General features: G+C 37.9%; 1 protein-coding gene and 1 pseudogene across 6 annotated transcripts in view; one reads left to right on the forward strand and one right to left on the reverse strand.

The window, feature by feature from the left end:
- Window positions 1–8,666: 8,666 nt before the first annotated feature.
- The window catches only part of SLX4 (SLX4 structure-specific endonuclease subunit), a 45,684-nt gene continuing 26,590 nt past the window's right edge, over window positions 8,667–27,760 (reverse strand). For all 6 annotated transcript variants that reach the window (XM_072603205.1, XM_072603187.1, XM_072603175.1 and 3 more), the window contains 5 exons: window positions 23,133–23,302; window positions 19,036–21,491; window positions 13,631–13,733; window positions 11,999–12,451; window positions 8,667–10,910 (listed from right to left, as the gene is read on the reverse strand). In XM_072603205.1, the coding sequence (XP_072459306.1) occupies window positions 10,568–10,910; window positions 11,999–12,451; window positions 13,631–13,733; window positions 19,036–21,491; window positions 23,133–23,302 (3,525 nt within the window). In that variant the 3' untranslated portion in view covers window positions 8,667–10,567. The remainder of the gene's footprint in view (window positions 10,911–11,998; window positions 12,452–13,630; window positions 13,734–19,035; window positions 21,492–23,132; window positions 23,303–27,760) is intronic.
- On the forward strand, window positions 8,912–10,488 carry LOC140502182 (ran-specific GTPase-activating protein pseudogene; annotated as a pseudogene).

Below are 27,760 nucleotides of genomic sequence, written 5' to 3' on the forward strand. Positions count from 1 at the left end.
TCTTGCTTCTGATTTTTACTGTCTGTGTTACCCTGAGCAAATCCCTTCATCTCTTAGTGCAGTAGGCAACTCTCTAAGACTATAGATTTTAGAGAAAATGACAACCTGTATTGGTTTAAGAAGTCCCCTCACCTAGGGAATCTATATATCAATGAAATCACAAGTCTAGTCCTTGCTCCCCAAGATTTAGTAGCCCAACAAATGGATTTACCAACAAATCCAGGGCAAGTGAAATGAGTTAATATCAATTATTCAGACTGGGTAAAAAGATAGATAGAATAGAGCTAAGAATTGCCAAAGTTGGTAATAGGGATCAGTATTAAAAGATAAGAACTCAGGAAATTGTTTTCCTTACATCTATATTGTATTTCCTCTGACCTACACAACATTCCCCCCCCCCCCCCATCCCAGTCATGAATATTTTTCCTCTAGTGCTTCACAGTAAATTGCTTTAAAAATACTTGGGGAAGGGGGTAGAGCCAAGATGGCAGAGTATAGGCCATGATCAAGTTAAACTCTAACGTTCCTTTACATATAACTTTAAAATTTCACTTCAAATCAAATTTTGGAGCAGAAGAGCCAACAGAAGGTCAGAGGGAGACATTTTTCCAGTCTAAGACAACTTTAGGAGGTCTATAAAAGAGGTCTGTGACACCAGGGTGGGTATAGGCTCAGAGAGTGGGAGGAGTACCAGTAGCATCTGAGAAAGTAGCAGTAGTGGATTTGGGAGCTCTCAGCCCAGAGACGGTAAGGGGTTTGGACAACTGGTCAGAAAGAGACCCTTTACTAGCAATGGATGCAGCTGGTGCTGATTGGCAATCCTATTGCCCACAAGCAGTTCTGGGTCTCATTTCCAGGACTCAGAGGAGCGCTTATGACTGGCCACAAGAAAGCAAGGATAACAGTTCCAGGGCCAAGAAGAACATTACTACTTGCAACTGCAGGGGAACAGTAGCCCTTCCTGGTTAAAGACCAGAACAAAACAGGAGAGCAATGACCATACCTCTCCTAGGATAGCACCACTTTGGAAGCACCAAAAACTTGCAGACCCCCAGAACTAGCTCTGAAATCAGCAGCAAGAAAAAGCCTAAAGTTTCGTATAGTGACTTCCCATTCCAAGTGAACAGAGCTCAACTTTAACATAAAGTTCAAAGTGAAGTGAGGAAATGAGCAAACAACAATGAAGAATGTGGCCATAAAAAGCTACTACAGTGGTTAGACCGAGACATAAACTTAAAAGAAGATAACAATGTAAAAAACAGCTATCTGCAAAACCTCAAAGAAAAATGCTCATTGGACTCAAGGTCAGCAAGAATTCTTGGAAGAGTTAAAGAAAGAGATGAATGGTAGAGGAAAAACTGGTAAATAAAATGAGAGTGATGCAAGGAAGTTATGAAACAAGAATCAACAGCTTGATAAAAGGGGCACAAAAAAGTGCTAAAGAAAATATCACCTTAAAAAAACACACAGAATTGGCCTAATGGTAAAAGAGGAACAAAAATTCACCAAAAACTCTTTTAAAAGCAGAACAGGCCAAATGGAAAAGGAATTCACTGAAGAAAATAATTCCTTAAAAAGAAGAATTGGCCAAATGGAAAAAGAGATACAAAAGCTGAATGAAAGAAATAATTCCTTAAAAATCAGAACTAGGCAAGTGGAAGCTAATAACTTCATAAGACTTCAACATAAAACAAAGTCAAAAGAATGGAAAAAATATGCAATATCTCATTGGAAAAACAACTGACTTGGAAAAAAGATCCAGAAGAGATAATTTAAGAATTATTGGTCTTCCCAAAAGCCACGATCACAAAAAGGCCCAGACATTATATTTCAAGAAATTATCAAGGAAAACTTCCCTGATACCTTAGATCCAGATTCAATAGAAATTGAAAGAAAACACCAATCACCTCTTGAAAGAGATCTGAAAACTCCCAGGAATATTATAGCCAAACTTCAGAGCTCCCAGGTCAAGGAGAAAATGTTTCAAGTAGCCAGAAAAAAATAATTCAAATATCATAGAGCCACAGCTAGAATTACACAAAATTTAGCAGCTTTCACGTTAAAGGAACTGATGGCTTGGCATATGATATTCCAGATGGTAAAGGAGCTAGGATTGTAACCACGAATAACCTACCCAGCAAGACTGAGTATCATTTTTCAGGGGGGGAAATGGACATTCAATGAAATAGAAGACTTCCATTCCAGACGAAAAGGGCAGAGCTGAATAGAAAATTTGATATTCAAACAGAAGACTCAAAAGAAGCATAAAAAGGTAAAGAGGGAAGAAAAACATAAGGGGCTCAATAAAGTTAAACTAGATAAATAAATAAATTTAAAACAAATCATTATTAGGGCACTTAGAAGGAGTCTGCATAGACAGAAAACGGGTGGGAGTCGATTATGCTGGGATGATCTCTAAAAAAAGAAAATAGTGGTGAGAGAGAGAGACAGATGTACTGTGAGAAAAGAGAAGGAAGAGGTAGAATGAGGCAAATCTGCTCATATAAAGGAGGCATGCAAGGAAGAGCTTTTATAGTGAAGGGGGAAATGAGGGGTAGGATAGGCATGCTAGATCCTTACTCTCACTGGAATTGGAATTGGTTCAAAGAGGGGAGCTCTTTGAACACACACTCAGAAGGGTATGGAGATTGATCTTACACCATAGGGAAATAGGAAGGGAAGGGGATAAGAGATATTGGGGGAGATAAAGGGGAGGTTTGAGGGAGGCAGCAGTCAGAAGCAAAATGGATTTGTTAGGAGGGACAGAATAAAAAGATAAAGGGAAGGATAAACAGAGGAAAATAGGATGGAGAGAAATGCACAATTAATGAACATTACTGTGAATGTGAATAAATGAGCTAATCCACAACAGATCACAGAATGAATTGGAAACTAGAATCTAACAATATGCAAAAGCAAAATTAGACCTGGTTGAAAGAGATAATCAGGGAAACCACATTTTGCTAAAAGTTACCATAGACCATGAAGCAATATCAAAAAAATCTACAGCAAGTTTCTCTGATAAAGGTATCAGTTCTCAACTATATATGGAACTGAATCAAATTTTATAAAAATAAGAGCCACCTCTCCTAGTTGATAAATGGTCAAAGGATATGAACAGGCAGTTTTCAGAAGAGGAAATCAAAGCTATCTTTGGACATATTTTCAAAATGCCCTATTGATTAGAGAAAGGCAAAATAAAACAACTCGAAGGTACCACCTGTCCCCTATCAGAAATGACAAATGCTAGACGGAATAAGGGAAAATAGATATATTAATGACCTGTTGGTGAGTAGTAAACTGATCCAACCATTCTGGAGAGCAGCTTGAAGCTATGCCAAAAGGGCTATAAAACTGTGCATACCTTTTGACCCAGCAACATTGCTTCTAGGGCTGTATCCCAAAGAGATCATAAAAATGGGAAAAGGACCCACATGTACAAAAATATTTATAGCAGCTCTTTTTCAGGGTGGCCAAGAACTGGAAATTGAGGGCATGCCCATTCAGAGCAATGCAAGGATCTAAAACATTCCCAAAGGACTCGATGCAAAATGCCATCCACATCCAGAGAAAGAACTGTGGAATCAGACGCAGAATGAAGCAGACTATTTTCTCTTGTGTTATGTTTTGGCTTGGTTTGTTTTTTCTCATGGTTTCTCCCATTTGTTTTAATTCTTCTATACAACATGACTAATGTGAAAATGTGTTTAATAAGAATGTAAGTGTAGAACCCATATAAGACTGCATGCCATCTCCAGGAGGGAATAGGAGAAAATTTAAAACTTTTAGAAGTGATTGTTGAAAATTGAAAACAAATAAATTAATTAAATTTTATAAAAAGAAGTGAAAGGGGTGATTTCAGAAAAATAATAGCAAGACCCATATGAAATGATGTAAAGTGAAGTGAGAAGAAAAGGGAGATTATAGTGCACAGTAACAGCACATGTTATAATGATGATCACCTATGAAAGATTTGGCTACTCTGATCAATACAGTGATCCAAGACAATTCCAAAGGGCTCATGATGGAAAAAAATTATATCCACCTTCAGAGAAAGAACTAATGAACTCTAAGTTTAAAATGAAGTAATAATAATTTTCTTGCTTTATTTTTTATTTTTCTCCGATATAAATAATGTGGAAATCGCTTTGCATGATTTCACATACGTAATTGATATAGTTTATCTTTTCAGTGAGTGGGGAAAGGGTGACGGAGGAAGAGAATCTGGAACTCAAAATGTAAAAAGAAAAGAATGTTTAAAATAATATTTTAAAAAGTCTTCTTCAAAACAAAAATGCCTGAGAAGATGATGTATGATCAGCAGCAGAAAAAGGGAGGGAAAGAAACCCTGTTTCTTTTTCCCTGGAAGAGTCCTGGTAGCAGGGAACACAGCGGAGCTTGGAACAGTAGAAGTGAAGTTCCAGTGAAGGATCCCAATTGGCTGGTGCAAAAAAGAAGTGATGTTCTAGGGAGAGCTGGGATGGTGCTCCCCACTTTCTTAAACCCAATCTTTATGGTACCACAATGACAAATGATCAGGTGACACTGAAATGTTATTCTCCATTTCTAGTACATTCTAGGCTAATCTCTTTCCCTGTATTTGTACATTTAGGTAGCCATCCTTCTAGCCCTTATGCTTTTTCTCTTTCCCCCAACAATCATTGAGGTACCAGCTGTCTTATAGTACTTCCATCACCCCTCACTTCCTTGCCCAAGCTACCTGGCAATTAGTCATTACAATCAATAATTTAAAAAAAGAATGTTATATGCATGCCCCAATGGACTCACAGTAACTACTAATCTAGCACAAGAAATTCTTCCTTTTCTCTGCTGTCCACATAAGTCCTTTTCTCGCATGGAAATACCTGATCAGATGAGAATTGTGACTGAGATAAGTAGGAGCAGAAGGAGGAGAACTGCGTTATGACTGAGATGTTTATGGTGCTTTTTTCCTGCCTTAATGAGCAAAGATTCAATTCTTTGCCACAACCTCCGCCTAAATTCCCAAACTACCTATTCAAATAGAATATCATAATCCCTCTTTTCAAGAGATTTCTAGATGGGGCTGGATATGTATTTGTGATTTTCTGGAGCAAGACCTACTTTTCCTCAATACAGCTATTTGTTAATTTAGTGTATTGAAGGTCACCATAAGCTGGATATTTCTTCCTCTCTGGAAGGAATATAATACAGTGGAAAGAGGACCTAGGTTTTAATTTTGTCTCTGACACTGATGACCTGTATGACCTTGTGCAAGTCCCATTTAGCCTCCCTGGGCCTCAATTTCCCCATTTGTAAAATGAAGGATTTAGACTACGAGGTTCCTCCCAGCTCTAGATCTATGATATTCTGAGGACCTGTTTTAGAACTTTTCAAAACCTCTTCAGAATTCATTCATCTATCATACTTACTGGGCTCCTGCATCTTTGAGCCCAGTCCTCATGGTACCACAATGCTGATTACTGCCAATGAGAGACAGTGAATTATCGTTCTTGATTTTTATAGAAGACAAGGCAAGAGGGAACTATATTCTGCATGATCTATTCGAGGAGCTGAGGAAGGTACAAAGATGAGATACTCTCCCTCTCCTCAAGATGTTTACCATTTTATAGACACAGTACTTTGTTTAAGATGGAAAGAAAAAACAATCTGTAAATTACCAAAATCCCTAGCCCTTCCTTCCTGGTCGGTATCCATCCAAGCTATCTGTAGTTCTAGATGACTGCAAGCTCCATATAATTTCCAAGTATGTTTTTATTAAGCATTATATTTCTCATAATGTTATGCACAAGGAAGATTCTCAATATGTTTATTTGCAGGAGACACTAATCACTGATGAAATAGAGTGCTTAGGACAATTTATATTTTCATTCTTTCCTTAGCCCAAAGCTCCAATAATTATTGGTATAGCCTAATTAATTTTAGTCACTGGATCAGAATTAGTTTATATGATGTCAAAGTTCCTTCTTTTTACACATCTTATCGACACTCCTGTTTGCCCCTGGGGTAATAAAGTGAGATTTCTATCACATGGAACCAAGGACCAAAGATGTAACTAGGGAACGGCAAGTTTTACTACTATAGCAACTGGCCTCTTTTCACTCTTAGTATTAACTATTTTTCCAGGAAAATTAAATAGTTCTTTGAACAGCTGTTGCTAATCTCTGGAGCAGTTGCTAAACTAGTAAGTCCTATTGTTCAAGGCACACCTGACCTCTAGTGGCTACCAAATGCTGGATCAAAGAACCTGATTTATACTTCCAATAGTGCCTGCTTTCCCACAGCCTCTCCATCATTTGCCATTTTCCTTTTTGGCCAGTTTTGCCAATCTTAGAAGTGCAAGCAGAACCTCTGAGTTGTTTTGATTTACATTTTTCCAATTATTAGTGATTTGTAGCATGTTTTAATATGGCTGTTAGGAGGTTGGATTTCTTCCTTTGAAAACAACTTGTTTGTATCCTTTGACCATTCAGGTGTTGGGGAATGGGTCTTGTTCTTATACATTTGAATTTGTTCCTAATATATCTTAGAAATGAGATCTTCATCAGAGAAACTTAGTGCAAAGATTCTCTCCTCCCCAAAGTTAATGGTTCCTCTTCTAATCTTAGCTGCATTAGCTTTCTTTGTGCAAATGCTTTTTCATTTTATGTGATTAAAATTTTCCTTATCTTCTGTGATCCTCCCTATCCCTGATTTGGTCATGTACTCATCTTCTGTTCATAGATTTGAAAGAAAATTTCTTCCTTGCTCTTCTAATTTGTTTCTGACCTGGCCTTTTATGTGCAAGTTGCACGTCCATTTGGAGGTTATCTTGATACAGGGTTAAGTATTTGTTTAACTTAATTTCTTAATTGAAAAAAATTTTAATTAAAAAAAAAACTGAGGCCATAAAAATGATTAGCAAAACAATGGGGCCAAAGTTATTTCACAGTACTCTTCACGTGCCTGTTTCCAGGTGAAAGATCAACTCAGGGTTAAGAGTAAGCTCAATTTTCCCACTTGTAAAGGTCAACACTCTGGAAGCAACATGTATAGCGCAGTAGAAATTGTGCTAGATTTAGAATCAGATCTGAATTCAAATTTCAGCAAACATCTAATCCTTCTCAGCCTCAGTTTTCTCATCTGTAAAATGGGGATACTATGTGTATGACCTATCTCAAAAGGTTGCAGAGTTGTAAACCTTAAACTCTCATAGAATGGTGAGCTACCTACCTCACAAAGGTGTCTCCGGGGATCAGGTAAGAATGTATGGAAACACTTTGGAAGCTATTACTCTTAAGTCCAAAGACCTCTCTTTCCTCCAAATTAATCCATTAATAGTAAAATTTTAAAGTTATAAAAGACTTTTAAAGTCATGTCATCCAATGACTTCTTGAAAATCTACTATTATAGGGGGTAGCTAGGTGGCCCAGTGGATAGAGCACCAGCTTTGGAGTCAGGACCTGAGTTCCTATCTGGCCTCAGACACTTGACACTAGCTGTGTGACCATAGGGCAAGTCACTTAACCCCAACTGTCTTCTAAAAAAAAAAAGCAAAAAAATCTACTATTACTACTTGAAAATAAATCCCTTTGAAGCATCTTTGACAAAAAGATTATCTAGCTTCTATCTGAAGATCTTACTACCGCCTGAAAGTTTTGAATTTTAATTAGTTTTTCCTTATAAATGAGCTGAAATCTGCTTCTCTAACACCCCTATTTATATATATTAATATTAATGTATTTATATATGTATTTTATATATACTTACGTATGCATACGTATACACACACATGTATACATACATACATACACACACACACACATATATATATATCTGTAGGTCATGGTTTTGCAAAGTGCATTCTCTAAGCATAATCCAATTCTCTATACCATTCCTTCCTTTGTACTACTCCCTGACCTTCTTACTCAATCTGAACTGAAAATAAGATTGAAACCCCAAGAACTCTTGAAATGTGTACTACACCACTTCTGACATCTGTTGGCTATGTGACCCTGGGCAAGTCACTTAACTTTTCAATGTTCTAATAATTCTCGAATATTTTAAGTTACAGAGAAGGTGTCAGCCTACCCTGGTAGTATCCTCATCTGGAGTTCCTTGTGTAAGTCCAGTCACTGGCCCCTAATGTATTAATTCTATGTTACAGTTCCACTCTGAAGTATTTATATCATTGTGAAAGAGAGCTCCAAGAGGGAATGGAAGATGTCTTTTCTGAATAACAGAACTGAGATGCACATGTTTAATTATGATGTTCAGTTGTATAGTCTCTGAGACCCTATTGCAAAGGAATGCTGGTTTCAGGTTTTCCCTAATGGGAGAGTACATGGAACTGTGGTGAAGTGAGGTGTCTTGTGTAGCAGAAAAAACACTGGAGTTGGAGTTGGGAAAACCAAGTTTGAATCCTGGCTCCAACACTGACATTCTGGTAAGTCACTTAATTCTTTGAAGTCCCAGCTTCCTCCTTTACATATAAAACAGGGAAAACGATAGCTATACTGGTGATGAGGAATGCATATTCTCACCTTCAACAGGTGAGAAGCCAAAGGGGTAGACTGGGACGGGGGGGTGGGTGTCATTATTACAAAAGCAGGAAGGAAAGCTAAACAACAGCCTCCCACAGAAGGCAGAAAAGCCACAAGTTTGTGAGAAGTTCAACATCTGAACAATTCGTATGAAGTACTTTTTTAATAGCATATCACATAAAATTCAAATTGTGCTATTTACAAAATAGACAAAAACATTAATACTGATCACAGGTTTCAAATCTTTCCTTCTTTTCCAATCTACTCTACTACACTTTTGCTCCACTGTTCCACAACTCACAAAAAAGCCTAACATTTGGTCTCTCACTGGGTTGATTCCATAGAGTCATCAATGGCCAGCTGCTCAGCACTGCCAGGCTGCCGTTAACATGGTGTCCTTCTATGCACACGACTTGGGGAAAGGTAATGCGAGGAGGTATCCCAAGCCACTTCCAATGATAGCTGCCGAGGAAACTCATGAGAAACAGGGTATCTCCACTGAGAATGTGGATGCCCTGAGCCATGACCCACAACGGAAGAAGAAGGAGGATGAAGAAAGGAGGAAAGAACTGTTTAAGACATGAGCAAAGAAGCATTTGTACCCAAGGATGAGCTTCAGGAATGGAAAGAATAAGGAACTGGGGATAAAAAGTTGTTAAAACGTAAGGAGAAGGGGATAATTTTCTTCATCATGAGAAGGGATAAGACTCTTAAGATCAGTGCAAATCATTATATAACACTGCGGATAGAACTGAAGCCTAAGACAGCAAGAGACTGGGTCTGGAACACCAGGGTGACTTTGCTGATTAAAGTCCTAAACCCAAATCTCTGGCAACTCCGTTCCTAAATGCAGAAAATGTCCAGAAGTCGGAGGTAAAATATGAATGTACGAATGGGATAACAGATTAAGAAGAGAGAGGACTGAGTAAAAACAGTAGTGCTAACAACAAAGTTACTGCAAAACAAGAAGAGTTTTCAGTAAAAAGGACAGCAAAGAACCCAAAAGGTAAGAGCTGGAAGAAAAAGAAAAGGATAAAACCCAAGAGAAGCAACAGATCATCCTGAACCTTGCTGGTTCCTTATTTTTTCCTTTTATTTTCTTTATCTTTCTTTCTTTCTTTTCTAAACGTGGGACCTAAGATCAAGAACTGAATTCCACTTTCAGGTTGTTTCTCTGAGCTTCTGCCATTTTGAAGACATCTTCAGCAAATTCATTTCCCAGTCATAAAAATGTACTGTGCAAAATTTCTTTTCTATAGTGGAAATACTTACGACAGTCTATACAAAACAGTGGGGAAAACATCTGACAGCTGAAAAAATAGAGACCTCAAGAGACAAGGCAAAAATCACAGGAGACAGATGGTCACAGCAGGCTAGCATCTAAAAGTTCACTTTCTTTGAAAAATAAGAGTGAGAAGAGAAGGTACTAAGTACAAGACTAGAGAAAAAGTCAGTTTGGAAGGAAGGCTTTAAACACGGGGCTTCTTGGTGACCAAAGACTTCAGTCTTCCTCTGTGCGTGGAGAGTGAGAGGGGAGATCTGTACATAGAAATCAAAGCTGGACACGACAGGAAAAGAGGGGTGTCCAATCTCCTCACTTCTGTGATGACCTCTGACTTGTCTCATTGCTGCTTACAACTCATGGGAAATAATAAAAGGCTCTTCTTGAATTCAAGTAAAGTATCTATCAGAGATAAGCCCAGAAGTCCAAGTGTGCAGTACTTTTTGTATTGCTTGTGGTAAAATGCTGAATGTAACTTTCTGGTCTGCACTTTTAGATAAGGCTCCAAGTGAGCTGAAAATTCAGGTCAGACAGCTTGTCATTCTTTTAGAGAAATTTCACACGAACAAAACAATCTTGAGCCACAGGAATCTAGAAATACAGCGGGATGTCCGGCTTCTGCTGCTTGACTGTTGGTGGGCACATGACCTGGGGCACAGAAGCAACCTCCCAAGCAAGCTCTGACAAGAGACTCAGATCCTGAAGATTACAAGCGCTCCAGGCTGGTGATGGGCAAATGCAGAAGAGAAAGGGGTGGCCCCTATCAATAGTGTTTCCCCCTTTTTTTGCCACCTGGCTGCAGTTTCTTCTTTAACTTTTCCTTTCTGGCTCCAGCTGTGGTGAAAGTAATGCAGTGAGCATCCAGAAAGTCTAATAGCTTTCCCATGGCAAACTTAATGCCATTCTGCCTCAGTTCTGCCTGCAAGTCAGACAGCTCAAAGGGCTGGTAACGGAGAATCTTCTGGTAAAGGGCTGGGTGGGATCTGATGTAGCGTCTTGCTGCCTCCTCTTTATTGGCATCCTGGGCAGCAGCTTGGGAAGCAGTGATCTCCTCCTCTTCTTCCCCTTCAGATTCAAAGACTGTTTCAAACTCGCTTGCAATAGAACTGAAAGGAAAAAAAGACAAATCTAAATGAAGAGTTCTCCCCTGCACTCACTGGAGACAATAAGAGCCAGAAAATGGCAGAGAAACTCTTGGCAGGCTTATCCCAAGTAGCAGGCCTCACCAGTGGCTGATGTGTCAACATCTCCACTGTATTTCATCTGAGGCCACCTAAAGTGTTCTGTAAACTACTACTTTTCCATAACACAAAGCATCATGGCACAGTACAGGCCAAGAGACTGAGATTCAGGTTCCAGCTCTGCCATTCACAGCCACATGACTGTGAGCGAGTCACTTGATCTGTGAGTGTCGATTTCCTCATCTATCAAATAAAGGAGTTGGACTGGAGGACCTCTAGAATCAGCTCCAATAGTTTATGATTCTATGCTTATTCTGTGTTCCCCATATCATCTTTGGGCCTCACATGTGGGTTTCATATTAATTTACAAAATCTTGATTAGGGTCACTTCCAATCACAAAGGACTGAAGATCACTGATGCTGCTTGCCAGGCACAGCCACGGGTGATGAGGGGCATCACTACAATCTAGGAGGCCTTTTATGTTCCAGTAATTAAATCTGCTGACACCCAGAAGATGAGAGGGGTCGGGTTAAGAAATAAAAATGCAAGACATTTGCAGGTAGCTTTTTTAATACTTTGGTAGGTTTAGTTCTCAAAGTGAGGTCTGGGAATTCCTGGAGCTCCCCAAGACCCTTTTAGGGAGTTTGTGAGGTCAGAACTATATTCATAATAATATGTTTTAATTTCTAATACAATAAATATTGATTGAAATGACCCATATAAGAAAAGGTTCTTTGGGCAATCCTCAATCATTTTTAAGAGTGTAAAGGGATTCTGAGACCAAAAAGTTTGAGAAATGCTGCACAAGGACATGGTATTCTTGACTCCTAGGACCAAAATTCTGCTTATGTGAGTTACCAACCACTCAAAATCTCTTCAGGTTTCAGACAACTTCAAACTTAGAATTCAAGTCAGGGACTTTGAGTTTATCAGACAAAAAACTATACTAGTTATTCCTACCCAGTTCACTGTGAAAAGGACACCATTACTAAACCTATTCTTCATTCATTACCTCTGTGAACCAAAGGAGTTTTCACTTTCATCTGTAGAAGAGATGGATTTCTGAGACATTGAGAGTTGATTATCACTGGCAGGGTCTGAGGACACATCTTCAGCTGGTGGTTGTGTTAGTGTTAGGATGGCTTTATGTGGCCGCTTCCTTCTGCCTCGGGTTTTTGTGAGATTCTTCAGCTTTTGGTGACTGATGCTGGACAAATTCTCGGAAACTTTTGACTGACCACCGTCCACACTGGGCAGGGCTGGCAATGACTCAATCTCTGCTCCTGAAGTCTTGACTTGAGAAGTTGTCTGAGTCAGGCAGCAAGGCTCTGCCATCATCTGAGGGGAGGTCTGCAAAGCCTGGATTTCATCCTCAGAGTCAGATGGCAGGGTCTGGTGGGTGTACTGGAAAATCTCCTTCAGCTTCAGCACCATCTGGCGTTTGGGAAGAGGACGGACTCCAAATCTAAATTGGGAAATAGGTGATTTTTTAGTCCTCAGCCAGATTGCTTGTATATACTTTACACTGTTTTGCTTACTTGTCAGCAAACAAGACACAATTATTAGCAAATGTTAATGGCTGTTGGCAAAGCCAACATGCTTGTGTTCTGACTGTCAAAAGTTAGTGTCTGACTAAGTACACTCTGTAAAATCCCCACGTTGCAATAACAGTAAATCATGTCTTCTGAGCATGAACCTGACTTCTGGAAACATCCAACACACAGCAAGTTAAGTGTCATGAATAAAGCTGGAAGAGTCATGCTAAGGGTTAGAAACAGGACACAAATGTTAAGTCGTGCAATGGAGTTTTAAGCGTTCCAGACCTTGAAGAGGAGTTCTGATAGAGTCTGCAGCAGTAGCGGCACTACTGAAATAAATGTGGAGTGCACCGCTGGAATCATTCAATCAACCACTTTGAATGAAAACAACACTTACTTGGGCATGCAGACAAAGGACCTTTTCAGTTACTGAGTTTGACTCTGATAGGTCAATTCACCAAAATTCTATTATTCTAAGATTCTAAAAACTTGGATTCAGCTAAAAATTTTTATTCTGTGAAAACAGTAACCAAAGGAAAGTCTGCTAAAAAAGAGTGTGCAAGTCACTCATACGTGTGAAACAGAAGCACATTATCTTTTACTTTTGAGGAAATAACTACAATAAACTACAGAATTTTTAATTCAAATAAACAGTTAAAACTGACGAATTATAAATGTCTCTAAGACAGAGTGAGTAGTCATTTTGGTGTGATATATTTGCTATGTAAAAATGAAGGCATTGATCTAAGGGTGGGAGGACTCATGATGGGCCCCCTTCCACAGACTTGCAATTCCCTATGCTCATGCTGATTCTTTCTTACTCTTAGAGAAAGTGAGCTAGACTTTCTGACTTTTCAGGGACTGCAGGCAATATCTGGGATAAGTCTGTGGGACCACCCTAGCAATAAGAAAATCAAGAGCTCAGCCAGAAGTGGGAGAAGAGGCCTCAAGTCTTCAACACAGCCCCTAAGAGTCAGAAGTCTGAGTCTATCCACAAAGAAGATTCCTCTAAGACTAGAAGGAATACGATGAACTTTTTTGAGAAGAATCCAAGGTATCATGCTAAACCCAAATCATGAGCAGACGAGGAAAACGGAAACACCAACCTATTCAATTCTTTCTTTAGTTCTGGTGTTTCCATGATAGAATAACTTGGCATTGGAGTTATAGGAACTTTGGGGGGCTTATTAGTCTTCTGATCAGCAGCTTCTGTGGGAGAATAAAACAAATAAATATTAGTAAAGTAGTTAGGATAAGGGGTACTTGATGTGATGGCACTACCTGGCATCTTTTAATTTCACTGGCATGAGTTTCTAAGTTCTGTTTCCTTAGCTTTCTTCATACTGAAGACAATGCAAGCATTATTTTACTATATTAAAGCAATAATTTCCAGCCTCTTTGGCGTGTGACAATCTATCAGTGTTTAATTCCATTATACCACCACTCTCCTTCTAGAAAGTATTACAAGGTACACTCTATGGGCATCATGTACATATAATATTGATCTGACACACTGACAACACCCTCCTTAAAATCACAGACAAATGCTGGGATCTCTCGAACCAAAGTAAGGATTTACTATATTAAGGAGAAAGTAGAACGATTAGCAGGAACTTTAAAGAGAGATCACTCCACACACACACACATTTGGAGTGGCAGTCCTATGAAACTTCCACACCAGTGGAAAGAACATTGAATTTGGAGTCAGATGACCTAGGTTCTAAACTTGGCTCTGCTACCTGTTAGTTGTGTGACTCTGGGTAAGTCACTTAGTCTCTCTGGCTCTTTGTTTAGGGGTTTAGACTAAATTATCTCTAAGATTCTAAATCCTACACATCTCTATTTTCAACAAGCATTCACTCAGCATAAAGGAAACCATTTAGCTAATACTGTAAAATGGTATTATTGAAAACTTTAACTCAAAGGACACCAGTGACCCAATCAATAAACCCAATGGTCTTTTCCTTAGTTCTCATCCAAGTTCCTCAAGGGTAGAAACAGTTTCATTTTTCTCTGTAGCCTCAGGACTGAGTACAGAACCTGGCACAGAGAAGGTGCTTGTTGACAGACTGCTTGCTTGTGCCCTCTACAGAATGTGACACTATCAGCAACATGGCTGAGTGAACAGTGTTGGGCTTGCAGTCAGGAGACCTGGGATCCTATTCCAGATCCAATCCTTGCTAACTTACTGATCATGGGCAAGTCACTTAACCTCTCTGAACCTTGGTTTTTTCATCTGTAAAATGGGGACAATGATACTTACAATACTGCATCACTATTAAAGGTATTTTGTAAACTTAATATGCTATATACACATGACATGATTACTAAAAACATTTTCTTGTTTGGTTTCCATAACACTATACCATATTGGGGAGGGGGGTTCTTTCTCCCCTTTTTCCTCTCTCTTCCTACTCCTCCCTCTTGCTGGCTCCTTTTCTTCCTACCCACTAAATGTAAGCATTCCACAAAATTGTAGTCTGTCTACAAGCTTCCTTTCTCTCTGCATTCTCTTCATCATCTCACACCCATAACTTCAACTAGCCCATAACAGAGATGGGAATCAAATCTGTATTTCTCCAAGATAGAGACAATAGAAATATGAGACCAAAAGTCTATAGACCTATAGAGTCTAAAGACCTATGGAGAAGCAGTCAAAATATATGGGTAAACAATTCTCAAAAGAATTTCAAAGTATGAATAATTACATAAATGTTCCAAATAATTATATGAGAACTGTAAATCAAACTCTAAAGTTTTACCTCACACCCACTAAACTGGCAAAGATGACAAAAGAAGGGAATCATTACTGTTAAAGGAGTTGTAGGGAGACAGGCACACTAACGCATGACTGGTAGAGTATGAAATGGTGCAACCATTCTGGAAAGCAATTAGGGATTATGGAAATAAAGTTACGAAAATGTCTATATCTTTTGACCCAGAAATTCTACTTCTAGTCATAGACCCCAAGAAGGTCATTAGCAAAAAGAAAGGATCCATATATACCAAAACATTTATCACACTTTTTGTAGTAGGAAACACTAGAAACTAAATAAATGCTCATTGATTGGGGAATGGCAAACAAATTGTGACACACTAATATAATGAAATATTATTGTTCTCTGAGAAACAACGAATATGATGAACAGAAAAGTCTGGAAAGACTTACATGACTTTAAAAGTAAAGGAAGCTGAGCCAGGAAAGCAACATTTGTGGTAAGTCCAATGATGTAAATGGAAACACCACAAGCAATCCAAAGTGTATACTTCAAAATGATAAAAAATAAGCTTGGTTCTAAAGAACAGATGTGAGAAGACTTCTCCCTGGAGAGATCAGGGTCCGTGGTCATGGAACTCTGCATAGTATGCCAGATTTGTGGAGCAATTTTACTGAATTTTTTCCCCTCTTCTCTCTCTTAAAAAAATTCCTTGTTATAATGGATGGCTTTCTGAGAGGGAGAGGAAGATAGGGGAAATCTAGGTGATATAAAAATAAAAGATATCAATAAAAATCTATTTTTTAAAAAACCCTCTATTTCTAGTCTCAACTTCTTTCCTGAGATCTACTTCCAAATTTCCATATTCTAAATTTCCACTTCTAACTCTAGTCTCTTAATCATTCCCTATTTTCTCATACCATTATCCCTGCTTTAAGATTTACTTGATCCTGTTCATGCTTTGTCCCTACGAAGCAGTCATTTTAACAACGGATGGTCTTTCATCCTTGAATCTACCCTGTTAATCCCCACACTTCGGGTAACACCTGCCCCTACCTCCCCAGCTCCTACTTTTGAGCCACTGAACAATGATGGAAGAAGTAAAAAACCAACCATGCACTATCTAAACCCAGCTGATAGCCCACCTCTACATAGCCATCCTTTTATAGCTTTCACTGACTTCCTCTCACTTTCTTCACACTAGCCACTTCAAACTCTCTCCACTAATACCTCTTTACTCTTCTCAGCTGATGGCTTTGCCACCTATTTTTATCTACCCATTTACATAGCATTTTAGAGGTTATAAAACTCTTTCCCCACAATTATTCTTTGTGGTTGGGAGTGTGAATATTATCCCCATTTTGCTGATAAGTAAATAAAGGCTCAAGGGTCATATGGTGACTCGCCCATGTCAATAAAATATTAAGAGGCTTCAACCAATGCTCTTCCTACCTATAAGTTCCATATGCCTTTCAATACATCACACTGCCCCTCTAGCTAATCTCTATATTTGTGCTTTCAATTCTATCCCTTCATGTTTCCTGTATTCAAAAAAAAAAAAAGTCTTCATTTTGAATAGGATAAAATGAAAACTCCTTAATCTAGCATTCAAAGTCTCCAAATTACCTTTCCTATCTTACTTTACCCTATTCCTCTCTGTATGTTATATTCCAGGGCTAACGGTTGATCTCTGACCTCATCCTGTCCTTTCCCATAACCATGTACTTGTCAGGATATAACAATTTTCTTCTACATTTGTGCCCATTGAAATCTTTCTCTTTCTCTTTCTTCCATAAAGCTTCTCTGAGGCCCAAGCCGAAGGTGATTTCTCTTCTCAAATTTCTCAGCAATCTAGACTGCTCCTTTGAACTTCACAGGCATCAAGAGGCACATGATGTAGTAAAACAAGCACTTTGATTCAGATTCCAATGGTGATAGTCACACATTGTGACCTTAAGCCAGTCATTTCACCCCTTTGGGTTTCAGCTCCCTCACAGTAAGGTGAGGAGTCTAGATTAACACTCTAACTACTAATGAAACCAAAAAACAAAAGGAAAGTAAACTGAAGCTAAATGGGAGGAAGGTTTATGGTTCTCCTTTGCATATATGCAGATAAAGGTACTGAAGTTGGTTTTATCATGCATCCAAAGGTAACAAGGAATATCATTTCATGAATATCATACAATCATATTGTGTTACTCATATAATAAGCAATTGCAAAAAAGAGCACCAGGAGGATAATTACAGTTTACAGAGAATCTGTTGTAGAGAAGGAGGAAGTAGGAAAACTATGCGAAGACTTGTGCTGATTACTACTCAGTGACTTCAATGCAAGGGTGAGCCTAAGGGAAGAGAGTAAAAAAATATGGTGGAAAACTCAATCTAGGAGTCAGAAGCAAAATAGGTCAATGGCTTAGAAGCCATACCAAAGTCTCCTGCCTGCATAGGAAAGTAGCATAGTTCAGTGGAAAGGCTATAGTCTCTGGGATTAGAGGGCCTATCTTCTACAAAAATCCTTTCCTAACCCCTCTTAATTCCAGTGCTTTCCTTCTTTTGGTTATTTCTTATTTATCCTATATAAATTTTACTTTGTATATTTGTTTGTATGTAGTCTCCATTAAATTGTTAGCTCATTGAGGACAGGAACTATCTTTGGCCTCTTTTTATTTCCTAGCACCATGATTAGCACAGTGCCTGGCACATGGTAGGTGTTTAATTCACTGATTAATTGACTAGTTGATTTCTGGGGTTCCTTCAACCTCTCAATCAATGATCCTATAGTCATAAAATCATGCTTGTTTGTAAAGGGGTTATTTCCTATTAGATGACAAAGTCCTTTAAAAAAAGATAAGTTTCTTGAAGGCAAAGATTGTATTTTTAATTTATATTCTAGGGTCTAGCACAATGCTTTGCACATGACAGGCTCTTATTAATATTAATGAGTTGAAATGGATGTCCAAATCAGTATCATCTCTCCCCAGGTCCCATCTCTAACCTGATTTCTCCTGAGCCTTCAGTGAAAGTATTTAACATTAAACTTTCTCAAATAGAACTTTGTATCCTTCCTAGTGTATCAGGGAAGTATTCCCCCATTACTCATTAATGGCAGTCGCCTAGGCTCCATATCTTGACAGCTTTCATTCCTCATCCTCATTTACTTACATCCAGTCACTAAGTCTGGTAACTCTGCTTCTGCAACACCTTATGTCTTATGTCTTTCATACTGCCAAGAGCCCAAGTTGGACTCTTGCACAAAAAAAAAAAAACAACTTTCCTAATCAGTTTTCCTTTTCCCCTGCCAATCCATTTTGTACACGGTGGCAAGTTAACTTTCCTACAGGACAGTTCTAATAATGTCGCTTCTTTGCTTAAAGACTGGCTCCCTACTAACTTGTGAATAAAATCCCAATTCTTCATCAGGGCAGCAGTTAGACTGGATGTCTCAACAATCCCTCCAATGCTTCTATCATGATTTTGTTCACTTAGGAGTGTTTTTGTCCACTTTCCACTGAGAAATTAGGCTTCTAATTTTATGGTTTGTACAATGCCACAGGGAGCCAAATAGGGATTAAAAATGTACATTTAACTATCTTCTTACTTGACAGAAATCAGTAAGAACAAATGTCCCACAAAGTAGGAGATACACGCTGGCAACTCTATCCTGTCCTCACTCTTTCTGAGATTGCTGTGAGGTTCAAAGATCAGCTAAAGGCAATAGCGTTTGGAAGCATTCCTGGGACTCAATATTCATTCCAGTTGTTAAATTACAAATGTAATTCTCAAAGGTTACTTACTTGGAGTCTTTAACATTTCCAGTTCTTGAGTTACTTCATTTGACAATCTTTTAGCCAAAGGAAGAATTTCTGTAGATTTTTGTTCTTCATCCCAATCATCCCACAGAGCTGAATTCAAATAGCTTAGATTACTGTTTCCAGGTGAGCCTGTACATAAGGCCCTCTTCTCATTGCATTGTAAAGATCTTCTTTTATCAACAGGACTTCCATAAACAGGAGGGTTGCCCATTCTACTTGGGGCTCCAGGGGAGTTTCTCTCCCTGTTATTCTGAGTTTCACATACTTTATTGTTGGGACTACTAGTACTTAGGTGGCCAGTCCTCTCTAAGTTCACGTTATCAATTGGAATTGGTGAGAGAGGTTCCATATTCCAGTAGTCATCATCAACTGGAATTGGGGGGTCACTGTTCAGCAGGAAGCTGCTACTCAAAGGGCAGGGTTCAAGGTCATGCTCTTCTTCACTATCCACAACTTCTACCACTTCACTACACACATTTTGGATCAGCACAGGTTTGTCATTTGCAGAAGAGAGCCTTGGGTGTGATGATGGGCTTTCCAAAGACTGTCGAATTAAGTCAGCACGCTCAGGTGAAAACTGAACTGGGACCACTGTGGAAAGGTTTTTATTAACCTTTGAATGCTGAATGGTAGGGCTTTTGTAAGAGTATCTCTCGCTGCCTGAGGTTTGTGGGAGTGATTTCGTTTCTGAAGTAAGGGTTACCAGATGAGATGATGTCTGTGGCACATTTATAGATACTTTGTTTGTTTCATTTGCATCTTTATTTTCTATTAGTACATTAGTCTTGCACTGTAAAACTTTATCCTGTAAACTGGAAACACATGGTCTAGAGATGATGCTTGTGACTCGTATCCGGGATGAATAATCATGGCTTTTGTTAGTAAGGGGAGTGGCTGGAACCAGCCATGAAGTATCTGTGCTACTGCTTTCCTCTTTGCTACTGTCATGGTTGGAGATCAGTCTACAATCCGGTTCATCCTCCAAACAGCTATTTCCCTTTTTGTGTGACTGCGCGTCAGTCAGAATATCTGTAACACTATCTCTTTGTACCCCAACTTCTGCAGTTATTGAGCTTTGAGAATACCTTTGGTCACTATCAATATCAACAATTAGAAAAGGTTTGGATGTTTTGAGACTATTTTTCATGTCACTAGCTTTACCTACAAGGGTTCTGGGTGTTTTTCTTTCTCCACAGGGACTATCAGAAACTGGTTTCATTTTGGTCTGTTCTAGCTCCATTTCTTCATCTGAATCCAATAAAAGGATGATATCATCATCTTTGTTTACTTGTGATGGAGAACTCTGAGATCTGCTGTTTGACTGGAACAGCCTTTGGCAAGATTTTGGTTGAGTTAGGTCAATGGATGGAGGTTTAACTGGAGAAATCTGGGCTATTGTATTTTTATGGCTTGCAACATAACCACACTCAGGGCTGTCCTTACAAGCTGAGTCTTCATACAAAGTGTGGATATCATTGTTTTCCTTTGCCTTTTCTGTTAAAACTGGAGGAAAGACAATCTTGGAAATTTTCCTTTTTAACTGAGGAGTTGATGGGGATGAATCATGTCTACACTGAGGGAAGATTTGTGAACTGGAAGGACTTTGACAGTGGTTTTGTGCTGGAGAGAAGTTTAGCTGCGATGGAGGTGTCTGGCAAAGAATGGGTGAACTAGAAACTTCTTTCCCTGGGAAAGCCCCTTTTTGTCTCTTTGCATTGCAGTTTATTTGGGAAAGCTCACTATCTCCTTGAGTCGCGGAAAAAAGTTGATCGCAGCTCTTATCAAGATCAAAATCATTGAGTGAGTCCAGAGATGTGAGTTTTTCTCTTAGACTATCTCCTTTGCCTTCTACCAAAAGATCAGAAGTAGCAGAGTGACTAACAGCTTTAGCTGACTTTGGTGAACGATGCTTTTCAGGAGACTCTATGCTACTCTCATCATTTGGAATCTTTTCCTGGCATGGCACAGGAGTGAAATGTTTAATATTTAAATTGCTGCTTACACTTGGTTCTTGACCTTTCACTTGCTCAGAAAAGTCCATTTTAAATGTATCGTCCATCTGTTTTTTAAATCTGACAGTTGCTGGTAGACACTCAAATACTGGAATTTCCTCCCCTGGCTGGCTAGCTACTGAATCTTCCTTTGTCTGACACTTCCCTTGGAGCATCTTTCGCTGAGTAGCAGCAAACTCATAAATTTCTTCCATCTCCTCTTCATTTACTTTCTCTCTGTCATCTTGCTGGTCTTCTAGTTTAAATAAAAGCTCTGATTCCTTATCTTCATCTACCCACATTGACCTCAATAATTCTTGGAAATTTTCTGCTCTACTTTCACAATCCTCTTCTTCTTTCCCCACCAAAAACTTATCATCGTCTGAATTAATATTGGTAGCCTCTAGGCCACTTTCACATAGATCAGCAAGTTCCTTCACTCCAAACCTGCAGAAATGAAAAGAAAAAGCATCAATCTTCCTTTTGTAGAAGCCATGTTTCTCTCATTCAAAGATGAGGTCTGAGCCAGAACTGGAATTCATATGTGAGGAGAAAGGAAGGCTGAAATGGGAATAATCAGGAAATTACCAAAAATACCATATTGTTGTCCTTTCTTCCATCCTTCTATAACAAGAACACTCTTCCCCAAGTCCAATCTTGACTGGTCATTAAGGGTCTCTACTAAGAGGCTTGTAACCAGTTGCTCAAAGTATCTCAAAGTTAGGTGGTTTATTTATTTATTTTCCTGCCAGGTGATCAGGGTTAAGTGACTTGCCCAGGGTCACATAGCTAATAAGTATCAAATATCTAAGGCTGGATTTGAACTCAGGTCCTCCTGACACCAGTACTGGTGCTCTATCCACCGCACCACCTACTGTCCCTATGTGGTCTAAATAATACAGATAAGTAAAGTATTCAAAACTATGAAGGCTCAACTGCCCCTAGATTTCTCAAAAAGATACCCTTTATAGGGTATATATGTAATGCAGACTATAATCTATATTTTGACCTAAACAGGAAGCTGAAAGCTACATAGCCCTACAAGGTACATGTTGCAGACTTAAACTTCAGCCTGAGATTCATAAGAGAATATGTTTCTATAAGTGACTAACAAATTCCACCTAAGGTATTTGACTCATACGGTGTCATCATTGGAGGTAAACTTCTGGCTAATAATGATAACTGATATCAATAGAGAGAAAGGAAGAGATAAGGGAGGGAAAAGGAAGGAGGAATGGAGGAAGGGAATAAGCATTTACATAATGTGTATGCTAAGTACTTTTTATAAATACCATTTTATATTTTGGGGACAGCTAGGTGGTGTAGTGAATAGAAAAATGGGCCTGGAATCAGGAAGTCCTGAGATCTGCCCTCAGACACTTATTAGCTATGTGAGTCTGTGCAAGTCACTTAACCCTGTTTGCCTCAGTTTCCTCATTTATAAAATGAACTGGAGAAGGAAATGGTAAACCACACCAGTATCTGCCAAGAAAACCCCAAAAAGAGGTCATGGAGAGTTGGACACAACTGAAACCAATGAACGACAAAAAATCTGATTAGATCCTGAAACAATCCTACAAGGTAGATATTATCATTCCCATTTTACAGTTGAGAAACTGAAGCAAACAAAGGTTAAGTAACTTGCCAACAGTCACACAGCTAGTAAGTAACTTTGGCTAGAAGTGAACTCGGGTTTTCCTGACTCCGGACTCAGCCCTCATCTCCTGAGTCACCTAGTAGCTTCAGGAGCCCTAACAGCACACTTAAAAGTCTGAAAAGCACTTTACTTTCTGTCATGTGACCTTTTCAAGAATGCAGTCAGGTAGGCTTTATGGATACTATCCCCATTTACAGATGAGTAACCTGAGGCTCAGAAAGGCTGAGTAACTTGCCCATAGGTACATGGCTCCAAAAAGGCAGAGTCAAGATTTAAACCGTGGTATCTCCTCCCTCTGAATCCAGTGGTATTTCCACCACACCACGCTGACTCTCCAATGTATGACAAAACTTAATATGCATGAAAAAACTGATACACTTCGGAAATTTAGTTTCAATTGTTGTTAAGTAAGCAAAAAGCAGCATAGCAACCTGATGGCTAGCGACTGCAACTCTGTGAACAGATGGCAAGGAATATTAGTATCAGCTGTGTACAGGTACTGTAGAAACATGTGAGCTGTCTCAGTGCTCACTTCATTCAAAAGGACTCTTCGTGTTCTCAAATTCCCATCTTCTACTACAAAGAAACCTTCATCGTGAACCTGAGAAGGAAAGAAAACAAATTTTAAAAGTGTCTTATCAATAAAGACCTAACTAGAGAAGGAAACATTGGATATTGACTGCATGGATACTAGAACTAGTCTTATAAATTATCCCAAAGCAAGAGGTCATTTATTTTGCCAGTCAAATCTCTAGGATAGCAGGGTCTTCTTTTCTTTTGCTAATCATCCAATATTCCTGTGCCTTCAATACATGAAGTACTCTGCAATTTGCTGTGATGGGAGATAAAGTCATTTCCTAGGATTTTGCTACATCTGAGATAAAATTTCTTGTCAGTCCAATGTCAGAAGTGCAGAATGACTAACAGCAAGCTCTTCAGTAACTCAACCTACTCTTCCTCTCACAAATACATAAAAACGTAATGACAGAATTATATTATGGGGAAAAGAAACAATTCTGGGGGAAAAAAATCAATAAATCTAAGATCCCCCAGTCCTAATCTAACAGCTTTCCTGCCCTATCATATTTTCCCCTTTGTTCCACTCTTTTCCACTGAAGAGTAAGCATTACAACATATCAGGAAAAAAAGGTACTGATAGTGATGCTAAAAGGATGAAGAAAGAAGAGAGGACTAATGAATTGTGTAAAAAACAAACAGGAGAGAGCAAAAGGGAGTTCAGGAGATGCCAAAGGAAACCAGGGCACTGTTGGAACTAACACATAAATCTGAAATATTACCCTCCACCAAAAAAAAAAAATAACCAAGCCATACATAGTGGAGATTCAGTTTCACATGCAGTACTCTTTTTTCATTCTTAAAAAAAAAATGTTTGTTGTAGCAGTTTTCAAAAGAAGAAATCAAAGCTATCAACAGTCATATAAAAATGCTCTAAATAACTACTGATTAGAGAAACGGAAAATAAAACAACTCTGAGCTATCACTTCACACCTATCAGAATGGCTAACATGACAGAAAAAGAAAATGATAAATACTAGGGGGTGTGTTGGAGAACTGCTCTAACCATTCTGTAGAACAATTTGAAACAAACTGAAACAGGCCCAAACAACTATATGATGAGCAGGATGGTTTCAGAAAAACTTGGAAAGATTTATATGAACTGATACAAAGTGAAGGGAGCAGACCCAAGAGAACACCATATATGGCAAGAGCAATATTTCAATCCTAATCAACTGTGAAATACTTAGACAATTCCAAAGGCTCATGGTGAAAAATGCTATTCACCTCCAGAAAGAACTGATGAACTCTGAGTGTTAATTAAATTAATACATACTTTTTTCACTGACTTTATTTTTGCTTTTCTGCAACATGACTAATATGGAAATGTACTGTGCATGCCTTCACATGTATAAATCATATCATATTACTTGCTTTCTTAAAAGGTGGGAAGAATTGGGAATTCAAAAATTTTAAAAGAACGTGTGAAAATAAGGCATAATTTTTAAAAGACTGTTTTGGCAATCACATATATCTTGTTGTAAATAATTGTTTAGATATTGTCTCCCGTATTAAACTACGAGCTCCTTAACCAAAAAAAAAAATGCTTGTTGCTTATTGACTTCATATATGAAAAATTTCATGTGTATAAAACATTTTTATATCTCATTAAGAAATTAATCTTTTATTCTACCCCTCCCTCTATTCACCCTCTATTGAGATGTGAAGACTTAAAAATACACAGACATGTATAAATTGAAAAAAAATTTCCATATTGGTCAGATCAAAAAATGTATATCTCTCTTTTTGAATTTTAAGGAATCACCTCTCTGGAAGATGAGTGACCTATTTCATCTTCGTTCTTTTGGATTTGTGGCTCATAATTTCAACCAGAGTTCTAAAGTATTCAAAGTTATTTTTCTCCATAATGTGATTATCATTGTATAAATAGTTCTGATACAGTTCAATTCCCTCTGCATGAGTTAATAAGTTTTCCAAATTTCCCCTGAAATTAGCCATTTTGCCATTCTTATTGCACAATAATATTTTATCACATTCACATACCACAATTTGTTCCATCATTCCCCCAAAGGACACATTCTGAGTGCCAATTTTTGGCTACAACAAAAATAACCAGTATAATATTTTTGTATATTTTATTTTCAATTGTAGATTCTCTCCTTCCCTCCTCCCCCACACACTGAAAAGGAAAGAAAAATTATATAGATCCTTTTCCTGTTTCTTTGGAAGCATAAACCTGATGGTGGTATAACTGGGTAGGGGACAGTTCCATTACTTTTTTGGCATAGTTCCAAATTGCTTTCCAGAATGGTGGAACCAATTCAGAGAGCCACCTAAGGTGCGCTAGTGTAACCTGTTTTCCCACAGCCTCACCAACATTTATAATTCTCCTCTTTTGGTCATTTTTGCCATACTGAGGGATATGAGATAGAACTTCAAAATTGCTTTAATTTGAATTTTTCTAATTATTAGTGATTTAGAGCATTTCTTCATATGGTTGTTGCTAACCTGGATTTCTTCCTTTGAAAATTCCCTGCTCATATCCCTTTACCTACTGGGACATGGTTCTAAGACTTATAAATTTGAACCAGTTCTCTATATATCTTGGATGTGAGAATTTCTATCAGTGAAACTTGCTACAAAGATTTTCTTCCTAGTTACCTGTTTTCCTTCTAATCATATTAGATTTGTTTGTGCAAAAATTTCTCAATTTTATATAATTTTTCAATTGTATGTAATTGAAATTGTTGATTTTACCTTGTAAAATACTCTTATCAGTTATTTAGTCATGAACTCTTCCTCATCCATAGATCTGAAAGGTAATTTCTTCCTTGCTCTTCTAATTTATATGTAACTTTTTTAATATATAGGTAAAGCATTTATTTTGAGCTTATCTCAAATGTGGTGGTATTGAGTCAAATTTAATTTCTGCCAAACTGCTGTCTACTTTTCTTAGAAGTTTTTGTCAGATAAGGAGTCCTTTCCCAAGTAACTGAGGTCTCTGTGGTTATCAAACACTAGACTACTTACTGCATTTGTTTGCTTACCTAACTAGTTCCATTGATTGACATCTTTTAAAAACACAAGTACCAAATACTTTTAATGATTGCTGCTTGGTATGATAGTTGGAGATCTGATACTGTTAGACCCTTCCTTTTTATTTTTAATTACCCATGAAATTCTTGATCTTTTATTCCTCCATATGAATTTCATCATTTTTTATGAAAATATTCCTTTGATCAGTACAGTCCTGAGTAAGTAAAATAGTACTATCATTTTTATTATATTTGCTTGACCTACTCATGAGCAGTTGAATGTTTCTCCAATTACTTAGGGCTATTCTTATTTCTACAATATTTTACAGCTGGATTCATATAGTTCCTAAGCGAATCTTGGAAGATCCATTCCCAAATATTTTATAGCCCATGTAGTTATTTCTCTTCTTGCTAAGTTTTGCTGGTAACAGAAATGCTGATGACTTATCCTGCAACTCTGCCAGTTATTGTTTCAGTTATTTTTTTTAAGATGATTCCCTGGGGCTCTCTAAGGACACTATCATATTTTAGCAAAGCAATAGCTTTGTTGCTTCTTTGTGAATGCTAATTCCTTCAACTTCCTTTTCTCACCTTATTACTACAGCTAGTATTTCTAGCACTATGGCACTATGTTAAACAGAAGAAGTGATATCAGTATCACTGTTTTACCTCCGATTTTATCAGACAGAACTTTTTTCCCATGATCTATGTTTGTACTTCGATTTGGATATTATTTACTATATTTAAGGAAAAGGCTACTTGTTCCTATGATTTCTAGTTTTTAATAGAAATTTTTTATCAAAAGTCTTTAGCATGTACCAATATAATGATTTATATAATTTCTATTAACAAGGTTTATTATATTTATAGTCTCTCCTATGTTTAACCAATCTAGAAACCCAATCTGGTCACAGTGTATAATCTATCTAACATGTTTTTGTAAACCCACTTCCTAATATTTTAATTTTTTGCATTATTTTTTGCTTTTTGGATCAACATTCTTTGAGTATTTATTATTTGTTCAATTTCTTTATCTGATATTGGATTAGATAGTCTATTTCTTTTGCTAATGTAGGTATTTTGTTTTAAGTATTCATCTATTTCCTCTAAATTACCAATGTTTTATTAGCATATAATTAAGGCAAAACTGTTTCTAATAATTTCCTTTTCATTATTACAAGTTCTCCTTTTTCATTTCTGATATAAACAACATGGTTCTCCTTTCTATTTTAAAAAATCAGACTTGCTGTTTATTTTATTCCTTCCCTGTGCGGGGCCCACCCCACAAAAAAAAATTCAGCTCCTACTTTTACTTATCAATTCAATGACCTTTTTAATTTTATTAATTTTTTTTTTCAGATTTTTTACTTTGTTAGTTGGGATATTTCTGGTTTGTTCAAGCTTTTTTCTAAACTGTATTCCCAATTCAGCACTGTTTTCTTTTGCTGATGAAAGTGTTTAGAAATACAGCATTTCCGCTCTGAACT

This window comes from Notamacropus eugenii, chromosome 1 (genome assembly GCF_028372415.1).
Source record: "Notamacropus eugenii isolate mMacEug1 chromosome 1, mMacEug1.pri_v2, whole genome shotgun sequence".
Classification (NCBI taxonomy): domain Eukaryota; kingdom Metazoa; phylum Chordata; class Mammalia; order Diprotodontia; family Macropodidae; genus Notamacropus; species Notamacropus eugenii.